The sequence below is a fragment of the Mustela erminea genome, chromosome 6 (genome assembly GCF_009829155.1).
Source record: "Mustela erminea isolate mMusErm1 chromosome 6, mMusErm1.Pri, whole genome shotgun sequence".
NCBI lineage: Eukaryota > Metazoa > Chordata > Mammalia > Carnivora > Mustelidae > Mustela > Mustela erminea.
In genome coordinates this window covers 87836335-87860422 of record NC_045619.1, presented here as the reverse complement: position 1 = coordinate 87860422, position 24088 = coordinate 87836335, and the positions used below count along the sequence as shown (strand labels likewise).

At 47.5% G+C, this 24088-nt stretch overlaps 1 protein-coding gene across 1 annotated transcript; it reads left to right on the top strand.

The window, feature by feature from the left end:
- The first annotated feature begins 14467 nt into the window (after positions 1 to 14467).
- Positions 14468 to 22910, top strand: LOC116593559 (keratin, type II cytoskeletal 3-like). Its single transcript, XM_032347854.1, has 10 exons — positions 14468 to 14600; positions 14715 to 14920; positions 16675 to 16895; positions 17944 to 18004; positions 18656 to 18751; positions 18985 to 19149; positions 20643 to 20768; positions 21382 to 21602; positions 22284 to 22318; positions 22630 to 22910. The coding sequence occupies exons 1-10, from the start codon at positions 14468 to 14470 to the stop codon at positions 22908 to 22910; spliced, it is 1545 nt and encodes a 514-aa protein (XP_032203745.1).
- The last annotated feature ends 1178 nt before the right edge of the window (positions 22911 to 24088 follow it).

Genomic DNA, 24088 nt, shown 5'->3' with positions numbered 1-24088 from the left:
CCATAATACCCACCACCAGGCTCACCCAACCTCCCTCCACCCTCTCCTCCAAAACCCTCAGTTTGTTTTTCAGAGTCCACAGTCTCTCATGGTTTGTCTCCCGCTCTGATTTCCCCCAAGTCTGTGCTCCTCTCCATCTCCCTATGTCCTCTGTGTTATTCCTTATGCTCCACAAATAAGTGAAACCATATGATAATTGACTCTCTCTGCTTGACTTATTTCACTCAGCATAATCTCCACCAGTTCCATCCAAGTTCATACAAAAGTTGGGTATTCATCCTTTCTGATGGAGGCATTATACTTCATAGCATATACCTTTTTTTTTTAAAGATTTTATTTATTTATTTGACAGAGACAGTGAGAGAGGGAACACAAACAGGGGGAATAGGAGAGGGAGAAGCAGGCCTCCCCACCAAGTAGGAAGCCCAATGTAGGGCTCGATCCCAGGACTCTGGAATCATGGCCCAAGCTGAAGGCAGATACCTAATGATGGAGCCACCCAGGTGCCCTCTTATATTCATATTTGTTCATGTGTGCAAATTTTGATTAACAACTAGGTTATAAGCTCTTTAAAGAGAGGGACTATGTCATATATTGTTTGTATGTTATGTAATACTGGACAGGAAGTGTTTACTTGTTGACTGGTGGACTGCTTAAATAATATAATGCATACCAGAGCTCAGCACAGCTCTCAGAACAAGATAAGTACTCAATAAATTGGAGATATTACCATTATTACTTCAAGCGTTACCACTATTAATTAATTTATGAAGATTCAGACTCTCAAGGATAGAAATGACTTCGGAGGCCCTGAAAAGGATTCCCCACTTAGACATTGAAGTCTTTTCTAAAACACCATTCCACAATCAGCAGCCCACCTTTCTGTGGAAGGTAATACCTCTCTTTCACAGAGGATGCTCAGGTGAGTCCTACCTTATAAATTCCACTCATTGGTCCAAGTTTTTTCCCTCTGTGGCCATAGGGGACAACCCTAAGTCCTCTTATGCATGGCAGTCTACAAATATTTGAGGATGGTTTTTCTCTTCATTGGATTCCTTCTCCAGGTGGAATATTTCCATTTCCTACTCTGCTTTGGGATGCTGTACCATAGACATCCCATCCTCTGGATGCCTGAAACCCAACCCAGACTTCCAAGAGTGGCCTGACTAGCCCAGGAAAAGAGTGGGCATGGGGCTTCCTATTGTATATCCTTCAACCCTGTAGGTGAGTTTGGCATCTCCTTCCTGCTGCTGACTCATCCTGAGCTGGTGCCATTTTATACAAGCCATTAGGAATTTGTGTTTCCCCATGCTGAACCATACTGCTGCTTTGCTTGAATACACCTGTAGGATTTTATTTTACATTAATCTCTGTTAAATCTTCCTTGTTAGATTTGGCTCAAGCTCTAAACCGCCAAATTATTTCTGGATTGTGATCACGCCATCCAACTTCTTATTACTCTGACCATGTTCGGGCCAGTTGTTAATGTGAGTTATATGTACAACTGTCCTTGCTTGAGTGTACTGGAAAGAAAAACTACTATAAAGGAAAAATGACTTATTTATAACAGAAGAGGAAGTTGTTCTATTTAATCTTAAGTAGCTTTTTAAAAACCTCTTTATTATAGAAAATTTCAAATAAATATAAAAATGGAGAGACTAGTACAGTCAATGCTTGCTTCTGTATCCATCACCCAGGTTGACAATTAATTCATTATCCTGTTTCATTTCTATTCTCCCCACTCCCTTAAACCCTCCAGATTATGCTGAAGCAAGTCCCAAACAGCATACTATTTTATTCATATATATAATGTTTAAGTTCCTCTGAAGGACAAGGACTCTTTAAATAAGATAACCATATTAACATTATCACCCTTAACAAGATAAACATTAATTCTTTAATATGATTTAAAAAATCCAGTCCAGTGTGTCATCTCTATTCAAATAAAAATTAAAAAAAACTCTGGTTGAGGTTCACAGTTCCTGTAATGTCTTGTGAATGTTTTCATTAAAATCACTTGTTTGAATCAGGGCCTAAATCATCTTTATGCATTGCAATTGGTTCAGATCCCCCTTTTTATTCCTTGTAATTTATATCTTGAAGAAACTTGGCCATTTGTTTTGTGGATTTAGTGTTCTACTAAGTTAGTGGCCCCCCACCTCCACCCCTCTGCTGTGCTATTGTTTAACATGTTCCTTTTTCCATTGTCTCTATTTTTAATGATCATATATTGGGTGTACTATTCTATAACTTTTAATACAGTTACTCATGTATAGATTTGTGAAGCCACCACCACAATAAGAGGGGAGAGAACAGTTTTATCACCCCCCCTCCAATTCCTTCATGTTACTTTTGTATAGTGACACACTCCCTCCACCTCTAACCAGGGGCAACTACTGATTTGTCTTCCATTACAATAGTTCAGTCTTTCTGAGAATCTCATACCATCAAATCACCCAGTGGGTAACCTTTTGATATTGACTTCTTTCCCTCAGCATAACGCCTTTGAGATTTATCCAATTTGTTGTAGCAACAGTTTGCTTCTTTTTATTGCCACGAGTACTGCATCGAATTGATGTACTATGGTTTGTTTTCTCCTCTCGAAGGACACTTGAGTTGTCACCAATTTTTGTGATTATTAATGGAGATGCTATAAGCATTCATGTACATGTTTTCATGTGAATGTAAGCTTTTATTTCTCTAGAGTAAATACCCAGCAGTGGGATTTTTGGTCATATGTTGCATCTTTAATTTTATAAAAAAATTGCTAAATTGTTTTTAAGAGTGGTTGTGCCATTTTCCATTGTATGAGAATTGCAGTTAAATTGCATCCACCAGAGCAAATTGTCAGTATTTTTAAACTTTAGCTGTTCTGAGACATATGTAGTGGTGTGGCTCTTTGCTTTGAAGAATTTATCGATTCTTTGCTTTTGAAAGGTGAGATCCTCTCCCTCCCTTTCTCCCCATGGAAATCTGGAGAGGGTGAGACAAACAGGCCTTTGTTATGCTGCATGCAAAATTAGAGGGATTTTGGATTTTCATGGGAGATCCAGGAAAGAAGACCATGGAAAGAAGAAGAGGGTGAGGAGGTTTCAGCTCAGGTCATGATCTCAGGGTCAGGAGATCAAGCCCCATGTTGAGCTCCCCACTCAGTATGGAGTCTGCTTGGGATTCTCTCCCTTTCACTCCTCTTTTGCCCCTTCCCCTACTTGCTCTCCCATCCTTTCAAATAAATAAGTAAACAAGTAAACAAGTAAATAAATAAATAAATAAAATCTTCAAACAAAAAAGAGATTCTAGCTGAGGGCTAAGCAACACAGTGGCGTTGGGAAGCGGTTCAGCCCATCGTCTGAGAACCAAATTTCTGCAATTCTGGGAATATATCTTTTTGTGGGGGGAGCATCTTTATCTAACATTCTTTCATGGCCTGTGCCATGGTAAGGAGCCAGGGAAGGGACATGAGAGGTAGCTCTGGAGGAGGCTCCTTTAGCAACAGAGGAAGTTTTGGAGAAGGTGGAGCATGGTCCCTGGTTCCCACAGAGCCCTCTGTCTGGAGACCAGATCTGCCTTGGCAGCAGCAGCAGCAACAGAGCTGGGCCTTAGGCATGGTGGCAGGGGTGCAGGGCCTAGAATGAGTGAGGGACTCCCGAGAAAGAAGCCTGGATATTCGGTGAGCGAACCATGGAAAGAGCACTGGATGGGAACCCTACGAATTGCTAGATGATCATTTGAGGTTTACCTGTCCTCACTGTGTAACTTGAACAGGTTCCATCTCCTCTTTGATCCTCGTGGTCCTTATCTTTACAAAGATACCTTCGGAGGTCTCTAATCTTTGAGGTTTCTTAAGTAACATCTCAAGTGGGAGGGGGCTCTATGTTCTCGTATTTTTTTTTTCTTTTCCTTTAAGCAGCAGGATGTCTGGGGTGTGTCATCACTCCGTGCATCTGTAAGTATCTTACATATTTTTTTCCCTGGAGGTTGGGTTAAATATTGCTACTGAGATTGCATAACTACTTCCCTTAGGATAAAGCAGAATGATTCAACCTTTCACAAAGGGAAGGTCTCTATATAACAAAGGCATTACTGAGTTTTCCACATTCCGACCTCTTGGAGCTGGAGGAAAAGAAGAAGGCATCTGCTGTTACTCCTTATGTCTGGCTCTGCCACAGCTGAGCTCACCACCTGCTGTGGCCACCTACCCTCTAATACTCCTGTGTGCCCCCTCACTCCCCACCCCTCAGTCCCGAGCACCTCTGCCTTCTCCATGCATCCATGTAACCAGCACCTAGAGCAGGAAACAAACATTCCCATTGCCCCAGATGTCCCCACTCTGGTCTCTCTTCCAGCTATGTCTCCCATCCATCCCCCCCCCCCCAAAGGGCTAATCTGATTTCTAACAGCATAGGTTAGGGTTAAATGTTTTTATATTTCATGAACATTTTTCAGTAGCATCATACAGTTTGTGTCTGGGCTCTTTTGTTTAACACAATATAGCAAAATTCTTCCAAAACCAACTCTGTGGTTGCAGATCATTTGTTCTCATTAGTATGCTGCTATGTTCGGGGTGCGTGGGAGGCTCAGTTGTTAAGTGGCTGCCCAGAGTCCTGGGATGGAGCCCCAAATCGGGCTCCCTGCTCGGTGGGAAGCCTGCTTCTCCCTCTCCCACTTCCCTCTGCTTGTCTTCCCTCTCTCGTTGTCTCTCTCTCTGTCAAATAAATAAATAAAATCTTAAAAAAAAGTATGCTGCTGTGTGGCTAAACCCAGTTATTTATATACTCTACTACTGTTGGACATGGTGTCTGAGTTCAATTTTCAGCTATTATGGACAAACCTGCAATGAGTATTCTAGTACACGTCTTGTGGTTAATACATGAATGCACTCAATGGTTTGTGTACATCTAACAGTAGAATTGTTGTGTCCATAGTGTATGGTATGTTCAGCTACAGCAGATACTCTTAACACTTAATATTTCCTTTCTTTGGTAGTTTAGCCTTTTTGGAGGGGATACTATATATATCTTTGTGATTTTTAAAAATTTGCATGTCCCCTAGTAGTTAAGGATGTTGAGCTCCTTTTGTACATACACTGACTATTTTGGGTATCCTCTTTCACGCACATCTTCAACCTATTTTTCTATTTTTCTTGTGAATTTACAAGTGTTCTTAATATGTTCTGGATGAGTCTTTTGTTAGATATATGAATATTTTCACCCACTCTGTGGGTTGCCTTTTCACTCTTTAATGGAGCTTTTTTGATCAACAGAATTACTTAGTTTTATAAATTCATCATATTTTTCTTTAGTGTGGTGCTTTTTGTGTCCCATACTCTGCTCTATACTTTAAGGTCATGAAGACACTCTCTTGGGTCTTCCAAAGGCTTACTGTTTCACTTTTCATGTTCAGATCTGCTGTTGATTCTTATGTATTTTTTCCCCCACACATACATCAAATTGGAGATTCTATAACACTTAATTATTAAAAGAGAGATGTCCATCTCTCTTAAGATGTACTTACCATCTTGGTGGTAAGTACACAGGTGTTTGCTATATTGTTTTCTGTATGATTGAAACATTTTACAATTAAAAATAAAATGAAAAAATATTTAAGCATTGATATTTCCCTGGGTTCCCTCTTTGATCTACAGTTCTTTTCATGTTACATGATCTTCCTGGGTGAGTTTGCCTACTTCCCTTCTAGTCATCTATTTATTTTAATTTCATCAAGCACCAATTCTGTCCATGTACCATGCAGTTGCTGGCCACAGAGAGGAATATAACATGGCTATCCTTTTAAGGGACTTACAGTTTGGTATATATGGTGACAGAGAATTGCAGTAAAGTTCCTTGGAATAGCTATTGCAAAGGACACCTCAGAGCTCATGTTCTCTTCAACATGAGTGTTCAATTTTCCTTCCTCCTCTTCTTGTTCCCTTTTTAAAATCAACTTCATTGGGGCACCTGGGTGGTTCAGTGGGTTAAAGCCTATGCCTTTGGCTCAGGTCATGATCCTGGGGTTCAAGGATGGAGCCCCCCATTGGGCTCTCTGCTCAGCAGGGAGCCGCTTCCCCACCTCTCTCCCTCTCTCTCTCTGCCTCTCCACCTACCTGTGATCTCTGTCTGTCAAATAAATAAATAAAATCCTTAAAAAATTATTTTAATGAATTATTTTATTATAATTATATATAAAATTAAAATTATATTTAATACATTATTTTATTACATTTTTAAAGATTTTATTTATTTATTTGACAGACAGAGATCACAAGTAGGCAGAGAGGCAGGCAGAGAGAGAGAGAGAGAGGGAAGCAGGCTCCCTGCTGAGCAGAGAGCCCAATGCAGGACTTGATCCCAGGACCCTGAGATCATGACCTGAGCTGAAGGCAGTGGCTTAACCCACTGAGCCACCCAGGCGCCCTAAAAAAAAATTAAAATCAACTTCATTGAGGGATGATTTGCATATGATAACAATGCAGCCATTTTCAGAATACATTTCAATGAGTTTTGACAAAAGTATATCCCCATGTAAGTACAACCACAATTAAAATACAGGACATCTTCCAAAATTTTCTCCCATGCTCCTTTGCTGTCAATCACCTGCCAATCCTCAGGTGCAGGCTGAGGCTTACTTCCTGTCACTACGGGTTAGTTGGCCTCTTCTAGAATTTCATGTAAATGAAATCATACAGAATGCATTCTTTCTGTGTCTGGCTTCTTTCCATCATTGTGATGTTTTTGAGGTCCATCAGATACATGTGTGCTCCAGGTCTTGGTGTGCCTTTACTTGCCTTTTCTCAGAGATGGGTTTCAAAGCTCCCTGCCTCCTTTCCAGCACTCTGGTGGTATCTCTCACTCTTCAGCATATTCACCTGCATATAAAGGCTGGCTGCTCTACCCAGCCTCTTAGACTAATCAGCAATCTCTATCTAGTCTGAAAACAGCGCAGGTGACTCTCTTATTGCTTCCTCAGCCTTTCATAAAGACGTGGGACTTTTCCTCCTTTAATACAGTGGTTTATGTTATAGGAATTAGTACTTTAGAATTAAAGTAAACTGTAGCTCTAAAAGAACACCAGCACTTGGGCCAGCATTCTCTAAGATTCTGATTCAGAAGGTCAGGAACAAGGCTTGAGGACCTGGATTCTGAAAAGCTGCCCAGAAGTCCTGATATGCAGTCAGCACTGAGGGCCACTGTCCACAGAGTGAAGTCTCGATTCTGCAGCATGGCACAGAGAGACCATCATAATCAGTTTCAAACTACACCTTCTGCTCTTTCTGCATGACCTGTCTTCCTCTTCCATGTTCCTTACTCCCTGCAAGCATGTGTGATCTCTCACCAATACTCCCCCTCACCTGTATGTGAAATGTTTTCCTCTCTAGTAGGGATGTCTTCTCTTATTGTCCATCCACTTGGCCCACTCCTACTCATGCCTCAATAACCCATTCAAAATTACTTCTTCTATGAAGTATGAAAGGGCTTCCATAGTCTTTCTTCTCCCTATGCCCATAGTAGCTGTCAAAAACACTGACCCTGTTATGATATAAGGAGTTGTTTATATGACTGACCCCTCCTTCAATACAACTGTGAACTTCTCCAGACCATGGGCCCTGTCTTGTGCAGCATGATGTTCCCATTGGGTAGCCTGGTGCCTCACACAAGTAGGTGCTTAACAAACAATTGCTGAGTGAATGAATGGACATTTGGAGAGAAGAGTGAAGGGATGGTGGTCCTTGATGTATCCCTTGGAGGGCATTAAGTCCTGGGGGAAACAAGGGCTGGATACTCCTGCCTGGGTTCTCTGAGCATTGTCCCTGACTCTCACTCTCAGCTTTGGTTTCCAAGGCTCTTGGGAGAAAGCAGAGTTAGAGGGTAGGTTGGGATGGCATTTGACTTCTGACTGCATCAGTCTTCAAACCTAGTTCATGCTTAATGCTCTTGTCGTTTTCATTTGGGGTTGCTGGTTGTTTGAGTCTGTGAGTGTGAGTCACAAAGGGTGTGTGTCTGTGTGTGGCATGTTTGCCCATATGTCTGTCAGTTTAGATAAATGAGAGGATTTTAAAAAGTTGAAGATATTCTATAAATGTCAGACACTATTAAGTGCACATATGCTTACTGTGTACTTATATGCACAGATGCACTTATATGCACATACACTTATATGCACAGATGCTTATAAGGCTGTGGCTTGGCATTTTTTGGAAACAAGATCTTCTCAAGTTGCACAAGGCTGGCTGGCCACTGAGGGTATACGGACAGTTCCAGCTACGGGGCTGCCCTCCAAGGACTTCCCCACTGGACGAGGGAAGGAAAGACATTCTCATTTGACTTTGGGTCTGGTAGGGACGACTGTGTACCAGGAGCTGTTAGACAGGAGAGCTCAAGGGGCCAGGCTAATCATACAAGACATTGCTGTGGGGCTGGGCTGGGCTTGCTCTTTCCTGAATTATGGGTCAGTTTGGGTGTAAAGAAAAGGGGAAGGGGGCTTTAAGAGAGAGGACCCTTCATGGTCCCTAGGACAGATGAGGAACCAGTCAAAAGAGGTCAACACAGTGCCCAGCACAGAAAGGCGCTCAGGAAGGGTTGGCTGGGGAGCAGATAAGGGGGAAGGCAGAAGAGCCTCACACTAAAGCTTCACTTAGAGGCTGGGCTACTGGTTGTGAATTGCTCAGTGTCAGGACAGCCCAGGCTCTGGCCTGTGGCTCACAGGCTTGCAAAATTGGGACTGTGAACTTGACTAGGAAAAAGTGAGATGGAACAGCACAGACTGTCCCCTCTGCTGGGGAACTTGCAAATTGGCCTTGCTAGGGACCATGTTTAGACAAGAGTAGGGTCCTGTTTGTGTCTTTTGTCCCTGTTCCGGACTCTGTTTTCTTCTGCCATTTCCCAAACTTCATCCAATCCGAGTCAACTGTTCAAATTCAGAGCTAAACTTTGGGTGGGGACACAGAGCTCCCCATGGGGCACCCACATAGAGAGCCTTTTCTGGAGGCCTGAGCGCTGCATGGCTATTCCCTAAACACAGGCTCCAGACTGGGGCAGAACTGGATTGGAGGCCACATCCTGTCTGTGGGCCCTTGGACAAGTGATTTAACTTCTGAGTTCCAGTTTTCCTCTTCTGTGAAATGGAGCTTTGTGCCCTTCCCTACAGGGTTGTGGGGAGGGTGGAAGGGAAGAGGTCTGTAAATGTCAATTGCTGAGTCCACCACTTGGCCAGCACGCCATGGCTTGCCTTCTTGCCAATATTACCAACCTCAGTTAACACAGTACATCTGTCCTCCCATTTATAAAGCCCTTTATTGCACGGTCCTCGTTCCCAACTCCTAGCCGCTCTGCTCCACAGACAGAGGAGGGGATTTTCACCTCCATTCTGACTGGCTAAATGGAGGCCTGGAAGGATCCGGAGCAGAGGAGAAGGGCTTCCTGTTTCTGTCCAGGCTGCTTTTTTTTTTTTTTATTTACTTGTTTTTTTTTTTATTTCCAGCATAACAGTATTCATTATTTTTGCACCACACCCCGTGCTCCATGCAATCCGTGCCCTCTATAATACCCACCACCTGGTACCCCAACCTCCCACCCCCCGTCCCTTCAAAACCCTCAGATTGTTTTTCAGAGTCCATAGTCTCTCATGGTTCACCTCCGCTTCCAATTTCCCCCAACTCCCTTCTCCACTCTAAGTCCCCATGTCCTCCATGCTATTTGTTATGCTCCACAAATAAGTGAAACCATATGATAATTGACTCTCTCTGCTTGACTTATTTCACTCAGCATAATCTCTTCCAGTCCCGTCCATGTTGCTACAAAAGTTGGGTATTCATCTTTTCTGATGGAGGCATAATACTCTATCCCCAGGGGTACAGGTCTGTGAATCACCAGGTTTACACACTTCACAGCACTCACCAAAGCACATACCCTCCCCAATGTCCATAATCCCACCCCCTTCTCCCAAACCCCCTCCCCCCAGCAACCCTCAGTTTGTTTTGTGAGATTAAAAGTCACTTATGGTTTGTCTCCCTCCCATCCCATCTTGTTTCATTTATTCTTCTCCTACCCACTTAAGCCCCCATGTTGCACCACCACTTCCTCATATCAGGGAGATCATATGATAGTTGTCTTTCTCTGCTTGACTTATTTCGCTAAGCATGATACGCTCTAGTTCCATCCATGTTGTCGCAAATGGCAAGATTTCATTTCTTTTGATGGCTGCATAGTATTCCATTGTGTATATATACCACATCTTCTTGATCCATTCATCTGTTGATGGACATCTAGGTTCTTTCCATAGTTTGGCTATTGTGGACATTGCTGCTATAAACATTCGGGTGCACGTGCCCCTTTGGATCACTATGTTTGTATCTTTAGGGTAAATACCCAATAGTGCAATTGCTAGGTCATAGGGCAGTTCTATTTTCAACATTTTGAGGAATCTCCACGCTGTTTTCCAGAGTGGCTGCTTTTTAAAAAAAGATTTTATTTATTTACTTGAGAGAGACAGAGATAGTGAGAGGTATCATGAGTGGGGAGGAGAGGGAGAAGTAGACTCCCTGCTGAGCAGAGAGCCTGACGGGGGGCTCCATCCCGGGACCCTAAGATCAGGATCTGAGCCAAAGGCAAACGCTTAACTGACTGGGCCACTCAGGTGCCCCCAGGCTGCTTTCCATGGCTCTGATGGCCTCCTGGGGTGGCAGGGTCTGGGTACTTTGAGGAGGCCACCCACCCATCAGGGGCCCTGTCCCTCAGGGCTGCAGCTGTCGAGTGCTAGATGCAGTGAGGCTGGCCCCTTAGTGAGACTTGGCTCAGAGCTCACCTGGGTATGGGACAAGAGTTCTTTACGGAGTCGTGTTCTCTCCGATCGAAGACCATAGGACACCAGAGCTCAGGCCCTCACCCCCTGACCCAGTGCCCCCCATCCTGACACAGCCCTGCATGCTTCTCCCTCCTCAACTCCTTCTCAGCCCCACCCATCCCATGCTGTCCCTGGCCCATGTTGCCTGCCATCTGCTGTGCAATATGTTGCTAAGCGGGTCCTTAACCCTGAGTGCCTGCATCTCACTGCCCTGTTTCCCCAGAGAAGCTGGGCTCCTGGCAGTCAGGAGCAGTTTCTCCTCCATCTCCCTAATTCCCCCAGTGAGGGCTCAGGTTCCCCAGAGCAGAGGGGGCCTCCGTCATGGTACCAGCCCAGGAGGCATAGCCATGACCATGGAGAGGAGAGGCTGCAGGGCCCCATGTCTCTCTGGAAGCCCCTGTGCCCTCCCCTTTGGAAAGGCTCATCTGGACTAATTCTGTTAGCAGCATACTCTGTTCCTCTCTTAAGAGGCAGCTGAAAAGAACACGGGGTTTTATAGTCTGCAGGTGTAGGAGATTAGCAGTGGGCTTTGCCAGGAAGGAAGGATTTGGGATGGGCCCTCATTAGAGCCTCAAACTTCCACTCCAATTTCTTTGGAATTTGTTCTTGATGTTTAAAATGCAAACTGACTTCTCAGCATATTCAAACTGGGTCAGTTCATTGGCAACGGTCAAAGGGCGGAAACCACTGAATTGTTCTGCAGTGTTTCCCTGCAGAATAGCACGGATTGGAAAAAAAGGTAAGCGGGGCAGGAAGACAGTGTGCGACATTTCCTCGTTTTGCTCCCTAGGTCTCTTTTGAGGAAGACCATGGACCACATTGAAAAAGCACCCTTTGGATTTTGGAGTCAGGACAAGACTTGCATACCTGTGAAGAGAGTGGCTTTAGGCATTGCAATAAAGTCCCCTTCCCCCAACCCCTGGCCACCAACCCACCCTCCATCCACTTTCCCCAGGCTGACTCAGTCCTCAGTCAGCATCACAGATGGCAGCAGGCTGAGGTGGTAGAGGCAATGAGGCTAGGACACGGGGTCCCTTTCTCCCACATCCATACTTTCTTTGAACCCTGGGCTTCGAGAGGTCTAAAGTGAGCCCTCTGCTCAAGTCTGAAGGCCTGGGTTAAGAGGAGGAAGCTGGGTATAAGGAGAAGGCTCAGGTGTGGCTGACTCACACCTGTGTTGTGAACTCTCAGTCTGTGCTCCTATTCAGGAGCGACATGGTTGCCATGTCTTGGTTTCTCAGATTAGCGAGATGCTTTGAGCAAGAATCAGGGTCTTGGAGGGGTGGGGCAAACACCTGTGTTTTGAAGGGGGCAAGGAGGGTATTTCCCATCTGTGACATAAAGGGAAAGAGAGCACAGGACAGGGCACTGTGATGATAGCGTGTGTGGTTTTGGGAGTATGTATATCAGTATGCGTGCGTTAGTGGGAATGCACACTGTTCATGTTGTGTTCTGCTTCTCTCTCTGTAGGTAGAAAGTCTGGCAGTCTGAGGACTCAGAATTCTGAGGAAGGGAGAGCTGGATCAGGCAAAACCTCCACTTGCCCAAACTTTCTTAGCCCTTCTTCCTTGAGGGTCTTTGTGACTTTTCGTGTTTGAAGGGTTTTGGAGCTGCTCTAAGATTTGGTGGGTCACTGGTTTAAAACGGTCATCTCCCCAGTGAGCTTGTAAGGGAGCAGTTTTCTTGCACTCCTGGTGCCAAGTGTAGGAGCCCAGTGGCCAGAAGTGGAGTGGGTGAATGGGGGGAAAGGCTGAGATAGATGAGAGAGGGTTCTGGGAGGAACGTGTGTCTGAGCATGGAGGCCAGATGTGATGGGAGAGGGGAGGCTCATTGTAAAGGTGGATGGTCTCTGCGGAGACTCATTTTCCAGAGAGTGCCTTGGGTTTTGCTGCCAGGAGCAGAGTCATCAAGACTGGTCTTTGCTGTTGAAAGGAAGTAGGAGACAAGTGTTATAAAAGGGACCTACCTTCACACCACACACAATTTACAGAGAGCTTTTCTCATACATGATCCTCTCAACAACCTGAGGAATAGAAAGTATTTGTCTTCTCCTTTTTAAAAAATAACTTTAATGGTAATAATAAAAGGGAAATTGGCAGATTCAATGGGGTTTCTGTAAAATTTCTAGATTTTAGGCAGTGTGTACTAGGAAAAGAATTAGAGATGAGGACAAGTGTGCTACAGTCCACTGGGAGATACTGACGTAGTGTTTCGAAGATATCTGAAACTTTTATCTCTTGTATGGAAGAAAGAGCAATGTAGAGAATTTTAGGACAAAAAATCTACTCCTCGATCATGATGTGTTGAATGTAACCAGCCCTGTAGTGTACATCACCATGATAAATAGATACTTCAGAAAACTTGTGATGGAAAAGAGCCTTCACTTGCTTCAATGAGTCAAGTTCAGAGGCCACTGCCCAGCTGCAGAAAAGAGGTGAATTTTTAGCTTCCATTCTTCTTAAAATTTCCTGGGGAGTACCCCAACCTTTCTAGATTGGGAAGGTGGTGTCTTTCAGGTGAGCCAAAGAGGAAAGGCCTTGGGAATCCTGCATTTGTTTTCTTAATGTGAGCCTGGAAGAGGAAAGGCTGGTGGTTTCTTGGGCTTGGACCAGTGGTCTAGACCTCTCTTCCTGGCTGGTCTGGCCTTCGTCCAGCTTTCCCCTCTCCTTGGAACCCTCTCCCCGGACCCCTCTCCCCACCTTCCCCCTCCCTCTCATGGGTCTTGGCCATGGTCAGTACTTCCTTCTGGTCCACTGCACATGCCTACCCTTCTCAGACTGACCCTTCTCTCCTACCCCCCTCCAGCTCTCCCTCCAAAACCCTCATGGCTAAGAACTGACTCCATGTGTGTTTCACATGCAGGCTTTCTCCTCCCTGGACAGCAAGAACCCAAGAGGCATCTGCTGCCCCTTACCTGACTTCTGCATCTCCTTCCACCTCCTCGGTCTTTCTCCTCCCAGCCCATCCCTTCTTCCTGCTCTTCACCCACTTCTTTGCTGGGACTCTGCACCATCCCTGTAATCTTCTGAGGCTGGATGGGCTGGCAGAGTGGCCTCGGGGACATGGGTCAGGTGGAGAAATGCTGACCTGTCACTCCCAGGGAGTGAGGGTGGGGGGAGACTCTAAGTCTCTTGGGGATTAGGGATTGTGTCCAGCCCTGCAGGATGGCCCCTCTCCCAACTTGAGCTTATTTCAGGTGAGTAACCCTGGGAAAATAAAGCAATCTGGAAATTTGGGGTGATTACCAAGGCGTGTTACGAATTTTGGACTCAACTTCTTGCTGCCAGGCAAACCAAAGCTGATAATACCTCAATTAGTTGGCTGGCACCCAAAGCCAACCAAGCTCCCTGGCCCTATATAAGGGCCATCCCCAGCCCAGAACTTCAGAAGGTGTCTGAGTTTCCTCTAGCCTTTCCATCTGTCCTTCCTTTGGAATACCTTGCTGTCCACCATGAATCGCCAGGCCAGCCACAGCCAACAATCTTGCAGATCTTCCAGCGGGGGCCACCGCCAGGGCTTCAGTGGCCAGTCAGCTGTAGTGTCGGGCCAGAGCCGGGTTAACTCCACCAGGTCCTCCTCAACATCCCGTTCAGGCAGGGGCGGTGGTGGGTCTGCTGCCTGTGCTATGATGGGAGGAGGTTTTGGCAGCAGGAGTCTCTACAACCTTGGGGGCAACAAGAAGATTTCCATCAGCGTGGCTGGAGGCAGCTCCCGGGCTGGAGAGTTTGGGGGGACCCATAGAGGCAGTGGTTTTGGAGGTGGTGGAAGAGGGATGGGTGGGGGTTTTGGTGGAAGGGCTGGGGGCTTTGGTGGAGCTGGTGGCTTTGGTGGAGGAGCTGGTGGCTTTGGTGGAGCTGGTGGCTTTGGTGGAGCAGGTGGTTTTGGTGGGCCTGGTGGCTTTGGTGGGCCTGGTGGCTTTGGTCCTGGTGGCTTCCCCGGAGGAATCCAGGAAGTGACTGTCAACCAGAGCCTCCTGCAGCCCCTCAATGTGGAGATCGACCCCCAGATTGGACAAGTAAAGACCCAGGAGCGAGAGCAGATTAAGACCCTCAACAACAAGTTTGCCTCCTTCATTGACAAGGTGAGCCCATCTTGGGACAGCTGGACAGTGAGGAAGCCTGGCTTAACTGGGATGGTCTCTTTTTCTTCTTCTCATTGTGAATCTGAGGAAGAACTTGTGGGTTCATCCTACACCTCGCGTCCTCTGTGGCATTTCAGCAAGTGATGTTACTGCAGATGATGGAAATATTGGCTGGAGTTACCACCCCCTCCACGTGGCCCATCACTGTGGTTTGTCAGAGGCACTTCTGGGATTGTTCATTGCCATCACGGATATCTCCTCACTATTGCCCTCTGAAACCCAAGCTCAGAATTTCCTCTCTATGCCAGGGGAGTTATGAGCTATTTCCCTTTGAAAGAGAGGCCGACTCTGCCCAAGCTGGATTTGTCTGAAAGAGGAGTTCATCTGCCATCAGCCTAAGAAGAGGGATGCAGAGAGGTTTTGGGAGGTGGGATGGGTAGGGGTAACAGGTACCTCCTCCTTGGTGGTTCTCATGGGAAGACTTTGGTGTGGGGAGCTGTGGATATTGAGGTCATTTGGCATTTGTGTACTTGTGTACATGTGCAAGCAAGGCTGGGGAGATGTTTTCTAGGGATTTCTGTGTTTTGGATAGTCCATGCAAGGGCCACAATGCTAATTGTTATGGTCACCAGAGGGCATTGGGTGGCTGCTAACTGAGGATTTCATCCATACTGTTGAGTATGATGTGGGGAAATCTCTTTGTGATCCTGGGACAATATTAGGCCTTAAAGAGAGAGGATTCATAGGGACCCTTTGGGGTCCCCTCACCCTAAACCTGTCCTGGGCAAAACCAAAAGAGGAAAAGCATCTTAACATTGGAATACCAGACCTTTGCAGAGGTGAAACTCTTCAAAGTCAAGTGGCCTGCTAATTGCCAGCAGATACATGGGTGTCCTGATAAAGAACTCACAGAAATGTGGAAGGCAATGTGACAATGCTGCTCCTTCAATGCTGGGCCCAAGAGCAGCTCTCAGCAGCAGCTCTCATCACCCTTCAGGGGGGATTCCTGTGTCTTGGGGTCCTGAGTGTCCAGCGTGAGACCTGGCAAGAGCTCTGCAAATGTTTGTTGAATGGCCAATTGACTGGCATTTATTCCACATGTTTATGCAGTTGGCCTTGAACTTGTGTGCAGAAATGTTTTGCAGCAAATGAAAGTTTGAGACACCTTTAGCTAATGGTGCAGTTTAAATGCAGCTGAGCCTTGTATTTAACCAGGCTTGGCAGAGGGGGCTGAATCTAGGTGCATTTGGATCCTGTTCCTGGGGCAAGGGCTGCCTGAAATCCACTTCCCTATGGCTTTTGTTCTTTCCCACCTTTGTGCAGTGTACCCACCTGTACTGCAAACCTCCTCATGAGGACTATGGCCGCTCTAGGATTTTGGAATCTCCTGCTCTTTGTTGAATACTTAATGGTTGAGGAATGAATGATGGAGGGAGGAATGAATGAATGAATGAATGAATGATATAGCAGGAAGATCATCAAGTATATGTATCATGAAACCTCAGTTCTGTTTTGTCACTGACCTGTGTGACCATTGTCATCTCTGGGCTTCAGTTTCCTTGTATCTGCTCAGTCGGGCTCTCCACATCACACCAAAGGGCTCTCCACATGGGTTTAGCACTAAGCTATGGCAGCATTCAAAGCGCAGCCCTGCTGGAGAGACAAGGAGACCCCCGGGACTTGGTTTGGGGAAGCCCTGCATGACTGGAGCTGGCTCCAGACAGCTCCTCAATGCTCTTCTCATTGGGCTGCAGGTGCGCTTCCTGGAGCAGCAGAACAAGGTCCTGGAGACCAAGTGGAGCCTCCTACAGGAGCAGGGCTCTGGTTCTAATACCAACAACAACAACCTAGAGCCTTTTTTTGAGAACTACATCAGCAGCCTCAAGGCCTTCCTGGATGGGCTGCACTTGGAGAAGGACAAGCTGCAGGGTGAGCTGAGGGGCATGGAGGAGACGGTGGAAGACTTCAAGAAGAGGTGTGTGCTGCTCAGTCCCAGGGTATGGTGGCGGGGGGTGGGGGATGGAGCTGGAGGGTGGGAGGGGCAGATGGCAGGAGGCCTAGTCTCCAGTTTAGCTGTGTTCCAGTTGGCTGCAAGCTTGGAAGAATTACCCCATCCTCTTTGACTCTCGATAGCCCAGTCTGTAAAAGAGAGGCTCATGGCTTGCTTGAGGCCGAAGTCCTTTGGAGACTTTAATGAAAGGGCACAGACATATAATTTGGGGAGTTCCAACACACCCTGAAACTCATTTATGAACCTAACAGACTCAGAAAGCATTGTCTGTCCTCCCTGGGCTAGATTCTCTTCAAGTTCCCCTTCAAATAGGAATTTTATTTCCCCTGTCAATAAACCTCTCAGTGAGTAGCAACTTGCTGTGCCTTGGTCAAGCTCCATTCTGCCACTAATGAACTCTGTGAGCTTGGGCAAGTACCTCAGCTTCTCTGTGTTGCAGTTTCCTCACTGTAAAATGGAAATAGTATAAGTATTGACCCTATTTGTTGTAATGAAGATGGGATGAGTTAATACAAGCATAATTCATGAAGCAGGACCTGGCACATTCTTAGCGACCCATTCTTGGTTTTCATTAATTCAGAAAATATCTACTGGGAGACCATGGGGCTACTATACTTGCTATACACAGTTTTCACCACACATCTCCCCCTGAAAGCTCCTAGCAGCTCAGTCATCTCCCTTTGCTTATATAAATGGTTTAAAAAAAAAAATCCCAAGTTCTCCAGGAAGCCTTCTGGGATTAATCAAAATAGGACCCCAGTAGGATGAGGCTCCTACTGTAGTGTCCAGTAATTACCATCATCATTACTACATGGTACCTGGCACATAGTTGATGCTCAGTAAAGTCTGTTGAATGAACTCTCATCTGAATCCAGAAGGCTTTGCATTGCACCGACGCATGTCTTGAGCTAAACTGGCAGAGGTCCTGAGTCCATGTTACTTCTGAGAATTGCTTGGGGACCATGGGGGCATGCCAGAGAAGGCAGATCCAAAGGGGACTCTTATCTCACAGGTATGAAGAGGAGATCAACAAACGTACAGCTGTAGAGAATGACTTCGTACTCTTGAAGAAGGTGAAGGATCTCTCCCCTTCCCTCCCAGCCCAAAGCTCCAAAAGCAGAGTGGTTTGAAGGTTGAGGGGAAGCAGAGTTTAGTCCTGCTAAGCGAAGGGTCTTCTTTAGGCCATGTAGGTGAGGGCTTGGGCTAGGGAGGGAGCCTGTAGAGCAGGGCAGGCAGGGGCAGGGCCTGAAGATTCTATGCAGCAGGCTATAAAAGGCCTACCAGACTTTGGCCATGCTCCTTCTCCTCATGGGCCCATGGGGTTTATGAATTTGGTTAGGCCTTGAGTTTTGATTAGAAATAGGGTTTTGTTTTTTTCAAGAACACATTCTCAGGAGCTATTTAAACAGAAGTTTTGAGTATTGCAAATTTAGATTCTCCCTCAGGCCTTCCTCACAAACCCTCCACACCTAGGCCCAGTATGGTGGCCTCGGCCCCGCTCAACTTGCCCCTCTCAGCCTTTTGCCTCTTCTGCTCCTCTCTGTTGGCTATTTGCCAGGCCAGTCTGACAGACAGCGGTCTAGTCCTGTTATGATACGTCTGCTTGGGCCTCATTTCCCTTGAGTGGGAGCTCCCAGGGGGCAGGCTCTTGTGGCCCCTTCGTCAGGGCTCAGGACTGAGCCAGCCCACAGGTTGGCGGGGACAGTGACTGAGCTGTCCCTCAGGATGTTGATGCTGCCTACATGACCAAAGTGGAACTGGAGGCCAAGGTGGAGACTGTGACAGATGAGATCAACTTCCTGAAAGCTCTCTATGATGCCGTAAGTCTGCTCCTCACCTGCAAGTCTCTGACCCACCTGCTTTCCACCTCCTGGAGAAGAATGCTCTCACCAGAGCTTTAGCAGGAGGCCCTTGAGTCACATCTGTGCTTCTGACAAAAGTGATACCTTCCCACCTGGTCCTCAGACTCAACTCCTCCTGAGCTGATGGATCCCTGTCTTTTGGGGATCCCTGGTGTGGGTCTGCTCAGGAATAAGCATGTCTGTCTCTGCAGGAGCTGTCCCAGATGCAGTCAGACACCAGTGACACGTCCGTGGTGCTGTCCATGGACAACAACCGCTGCCTGGACCTGGACAGCATCATCTCTGAGGTCCGTGCCCAGTACGAGGCGATCGCCCAAAGAAGCAAGGCCGAGGCCGAGGCGCTGTACCAGAGCAAGGTGGGCGACACCATCCTGTAACTCTGGGGACTCTCACTTCCCCATCAAGCTACCTGGGCAGCCCTTGCCTCTGAGTCATTCTCTTCTATATCTCCAGTGGGTGCTTCCCCACTGGTCTGGTGTCCCCCACATCCATCTCCCACCTTTTAAAGATTTTATTTATTTATTTGATAAAGAGAAAGAGACAGAGGACACAAGCAGAGGAGTGACAGGCAGAGGGAGAAGCAGGCTCCCCACTGAGCAGGGAGCCCCATGCGGGATCTGGTCCCAGGCCCCTGGGATCATGACTTGAGCTGAAGGCATATGCTTAACTGACTGAGTCACCTAGGTGTCCCTGCATCTCCCTTCCTAATCAGAGAGCTCTGACTTTGCTGTAACTTGGTGCTTCTCAACAGGAAGGGAAGGCAAGATTTTTCTCCCAGGAGCCATATGGAAAAGTCTGCAGACAGTTTTGGTTGTGGGTGGGGATCAGGGGTTGCCAGAGGAGTCTAGTGGATAGCCTAGAGGCCAGGGATGCTGTTAAACATCCTACAATGCATGACCCCACCTTCCAACAAAAAAAATTATCCTACCTAAAATGTCAGTAGTGCCAAGGTGGAGAAATCATTAGTTCCTCTGGCTGCATTCCCTTTATTGCTGGGGACACTTCCATTACTCCTCCTGGACCTTGTCATTGTGTGCTCTGATTTGATCACACTGAGGGGTTGAAGCTAGTGTCTGGAAAGAAGACGGGGGAAGGAGAAGGAGACTGAGCAAAGGGACCCCAGAACTTGTGTCTGTCCCCCTCCTTCCATCCCAAATCTGAATGGGGCATATGTAGGTCCATATATTGTTGACTCTTCTGGCTTTTCTTTCTTCTTCTTCTTCTTCTTCTTTTTTTAAAGGTTTATTTATTTATTTATTTGACAGACAGAGATCACAAGTAGGCAGAGAGACAGGCAGAGAGAGAGGAGGAAGCAGGCCCCCTGCTGAGCAGAGAGCCCTATGTGGGGCTTGATCCCAGGACCCTGGGATCATGACCTGAGCCAAAGGCAGAGGCTTTAACCCACTGAGCCACCCAGGCGCCCCCTCTTCTGGCTTTTCTGCCCAAGGAGGGACAGACTGCTGGTGGAGAAAATGGTTCTAGCATCTGAAATGTTTGCATTCAAGTTCCAGCACTTTCACTTGATAGCTAGATGAGTTCAGTCATGGAACTTAAGCAATCTGTGTCTCAGTTTTCCCATGCATAAAATGGAGATAATCATACCTTTCTCATCAAGTAGTTGTGAAGTATAAAGAGATAAAGCACAGGGCTGGGTGCAAAGTGTCTGTTCCACGAACACAGCCATGGTGTTAAAAGCCAGGTCCCTGGGTGCAGAGGAGAGAGTACCTGGTTCCTCCAGCTGACTGACCTTGCACAGTCACGTGTCTGTGTTTTGGTTTTCCTGGTTGGGTTAGGGGATCCGTAAGGACTCTACTGGCTTTCTGAAAGGGGGACTCTTTCCTGGCCACAGCTAGGGGAGCTGCAGACCACAGCTGGCAGACACGGAGATGATCTGAAGAGCACCAAGAGTGAGATCATGGAGCTCAACAGGATGATCCAGAAGCTGCGGGTGGAGATTGAGAGTGTCAAGAAGCAGGTGAGAAGAGGAGGAAGAGTGTATGTCTGAGATTGCGGGCTCATGCTTGCACCGTAACACTCAGGGCTCAGCACTTACTCCAGTGAAATCTTGTCCTAGACTCGCACGTGCTAAGGTGGACCAGGTGCAGTTCTGGGCTGGGTCCTGAACAAAGGTCCCGTCGTCCCTCTGGAGTCTGGTGGCTGATGGGGGTCAGAAATACTGAACACCGGCAGGACTAGGGAGGTTGGGAAAAGACGCTGATTGTGTGAACACTGAAATGGGAAAGTAGCCTGGGAAGGCTACTTGTGCTAGGGCTGAGAGAAAGTTTCTTTGATGATTCGGGAAGACTTGGAGGAGGGAGGTCCTCAGAAGATTCTGTTTCTTACCATGAAAGGGGAGACGGTAAAGGAAGAGTCTGACTCCTTCTGAGCTGGGCTAGGTTCTTGAGTCCAGGTGTCGCTAATCCCACTCCTTGATGGGCTAGGGCCTAGATGGAGGCCCAGGCTTTACCTCTATGGGCTGTGGCTTCCTCATCTGCCCTACGTGAGGGGACCCATATGCAGGCACCAAGCACACAGTGCAGGCTCTCAGTATATGAATCTAAATTGGACTCCTGGCACCCTGTACCCAGAATGCCAACCTGCAAACGGCCATCGCTGATGCAGAGCAGCGTGGGGAGCTGGCCCTCAAGGATGCCAATGCCAAGCTTCAGGACCTCCAGGCCGCCCTGCAGCAGGCCAAGGAAGACCTGGCCCGACTGCTGCGTGAGTACCAGGAGCTGATGAATGTCAAGCTGGCCCTGGACGTGGAGATCGCTACCTACCGGACCCTCCTGGAGGGCGAGGAGTGCAGGTTAGTGGGAGTCCCTCTGGTTCCCAAGAGGCCGAGGGACCTGGTGGCTTTGCTGCCTGAGCCTGCTGTCAGGTACCCTGTGGGTGCGTGTGCTCATCGCTAGAGGTGGCGCCAAGCCCTTGGCAGGCCCAGCCTCCTCCTCTTCAGGGCTGCAAGATGCTACCAGACCTCCAGGAGAGCTATGTCCCCACGCAATAGTGACACCCCAGAGTCTTATGTTGCATGGGCTTTCCCCTCCTTCTCGTCTTATGTTTTGGTTGTAGAATACATGTCTGCAAACAACAGTCATAGGCAGAAAGATTATTTCTAGGCAATTTCTTTATTATTGCCTTAATTGTAGGTTTCTGTAGAGTAGGTTCCTGTAGCCTAGCCCTTAGGTAAGGACCCTGGCCTATGTGGATTCAAATAATATTCACTGAATAAAGAGGATCCTGAGGAGTGGGAAGAGGAGGCCTGGGCCAGGGAGTGCTCCTCAGCTGTGATTCTGTGGAATGTTAGTGGAAAGGGCAAGAACTGAAGTTCAACTTGACCCCATAGAAAAAAGGAACGCATGCCATGATTTTTCAAGTAACTACCATCCTATTTCTTACTGTTAGCATCAATTGTTGACCTAGGTAAGGTGCATCTGGGGAAGGGAGGAGCTGCACAGGTCACTGACACTGGGGTTTGGTCTTCCTACAGGATGTCTGGAGAGTGCCAGAGTTCCGTGTCCATCGGTGAGGACTCAGGGTTTTCTCTGGGAAGGGGTTGGATGGCTGGGAATAATGCTTCTCCAATCCGGGGCCAGAGCCCGTGAGAGAGCATCCTAGCTGCAGGCTGGAAGAGATTTCTGGTGGTGGCCTGAGTAACCCCGGGGCTCTGAGTCTCAGTCTCTGGGGCCAACCTCCTACCTCTGCCGGCGGCTGGCCATCGCCACCCTGTGCAGAGTTTCAGTCGGTCGGACCTCGGGGAACCCAGAGGGCAGAGGGGGTGCCTCCGGGACTAAAGCACGCTCCACAGACTCCCTGATCCCAGATGCTCTTTGCAGAGATGGTGCACAACAGCAGCAGCAGCGGTGGCAATGGCAGCGGGGGAGCCCTGGGAGCCGGTGCCCTGGAAGGCGGCGCTCTGGGAGGCGGAGCTTCGACCCGTGGGGGCCGGGGCCGTGGGGGCCTGGGCTCAGTGGGGAGCTCGGTGGTGCGAGGCGGCGGCTTCTCCGGTTCTGGCGGTTCTGGCGGCTCTTGTGCTGTCAGCGGGGGCGGCAGCCACAGCTCAAGCCGCAACTCGCAAAGCTCCTCCCAGAGCCAGCGGTCCCACCACAAATTCTGAATGGGGGTCCAAGATGTCCCCGGACCCCTTCACCTGCCCAAACATCTGCATCTTCTGACCTGTGCCCTGGAGCCTCACCTTTCCAGACGACTGGCATTGTAGTCCAGAATTTGCTGGGAAGGTTGATTGGCTTGAAAAACCATCTATCCGCACAAAGCCAGGCTGAGGGGCAGGGCCCGGGAGGTGGATGGATACATCTCCTATGCCTCACAGGTGCCCCCACTCCAGCCCCACATCCCATTGCCTTATGGGAAAGCCTCAGCCAACCCCTGCATGCACCTCTTTCCCCATCTTGCAGCCAGCTGTCCCCCCCCCCGCCCCCCCCCGCCCCCCCTCCTGCTGGTGCTTTGATTTCCCATGAGTGATACTTGTCCCTTTTTGACTCCCAGAAAAGAACTCTCTATTCTGTATCTTCAATAAACTGCATTGTGTTTCAGACACGGTGGTAGAATTTTCATTTTGGATTAGGGGGTCACTGGCTTTAATGGAGCAGTACCATTCACACAGGGAGTTCTGGCCTGAGCCTGGAGGAAGACTCTAGGGAGGAAGTTCTAGAGTTCTCAGGCAGGAGAGGCATGCTTTTCAGATATCAGATACTAGCCAGGTTACAGATCTACTTCTTCTTCTCCTTTTTTTTTTTTCCTTTTTAAAAAGATTTTATTTATTTATTTGTCAGACAGAGATGGCAAGTAGGCAGAGAGGCAGGCAGAGAGAGAAGGAGGGGAAGCAGGCTCCCTGCTGAGCAGAGAGCCTGATGTGGGGCTTGATCCCAGGACCCTGAGATCATGACCTGAGCTGAAGGCAGAGGCTTTAACCCACTGAGCCAGCCAGGCGTCCCCAGATCAACTTCTTTAATTAATAAGATTTTGAATTCTTAAAAATTTCATTACATTTGAAAAAAGTTGTAGGTTAGATTTCCTTGCTTTTCAGTAATTCCAGGTAGGTCTGAAATTGTCCGTTAATTGTAACTCATTGTAATCGAATGAGTTGCTGGTAGACAAATATTTTCAAAAAGCAGTGATAAATATTCAAATGTTTTATATCAAAAAATTACATATGCCAAAGGTATATTTTATCATGTTTGATTTGTTTTGGGGTGAAGCCTTCCAATATGAAGAGTTATGAGAGCTGACAAAGAACGGAGAATAGCCTCATGGCCGGTCTCCCCCTACTCCTAC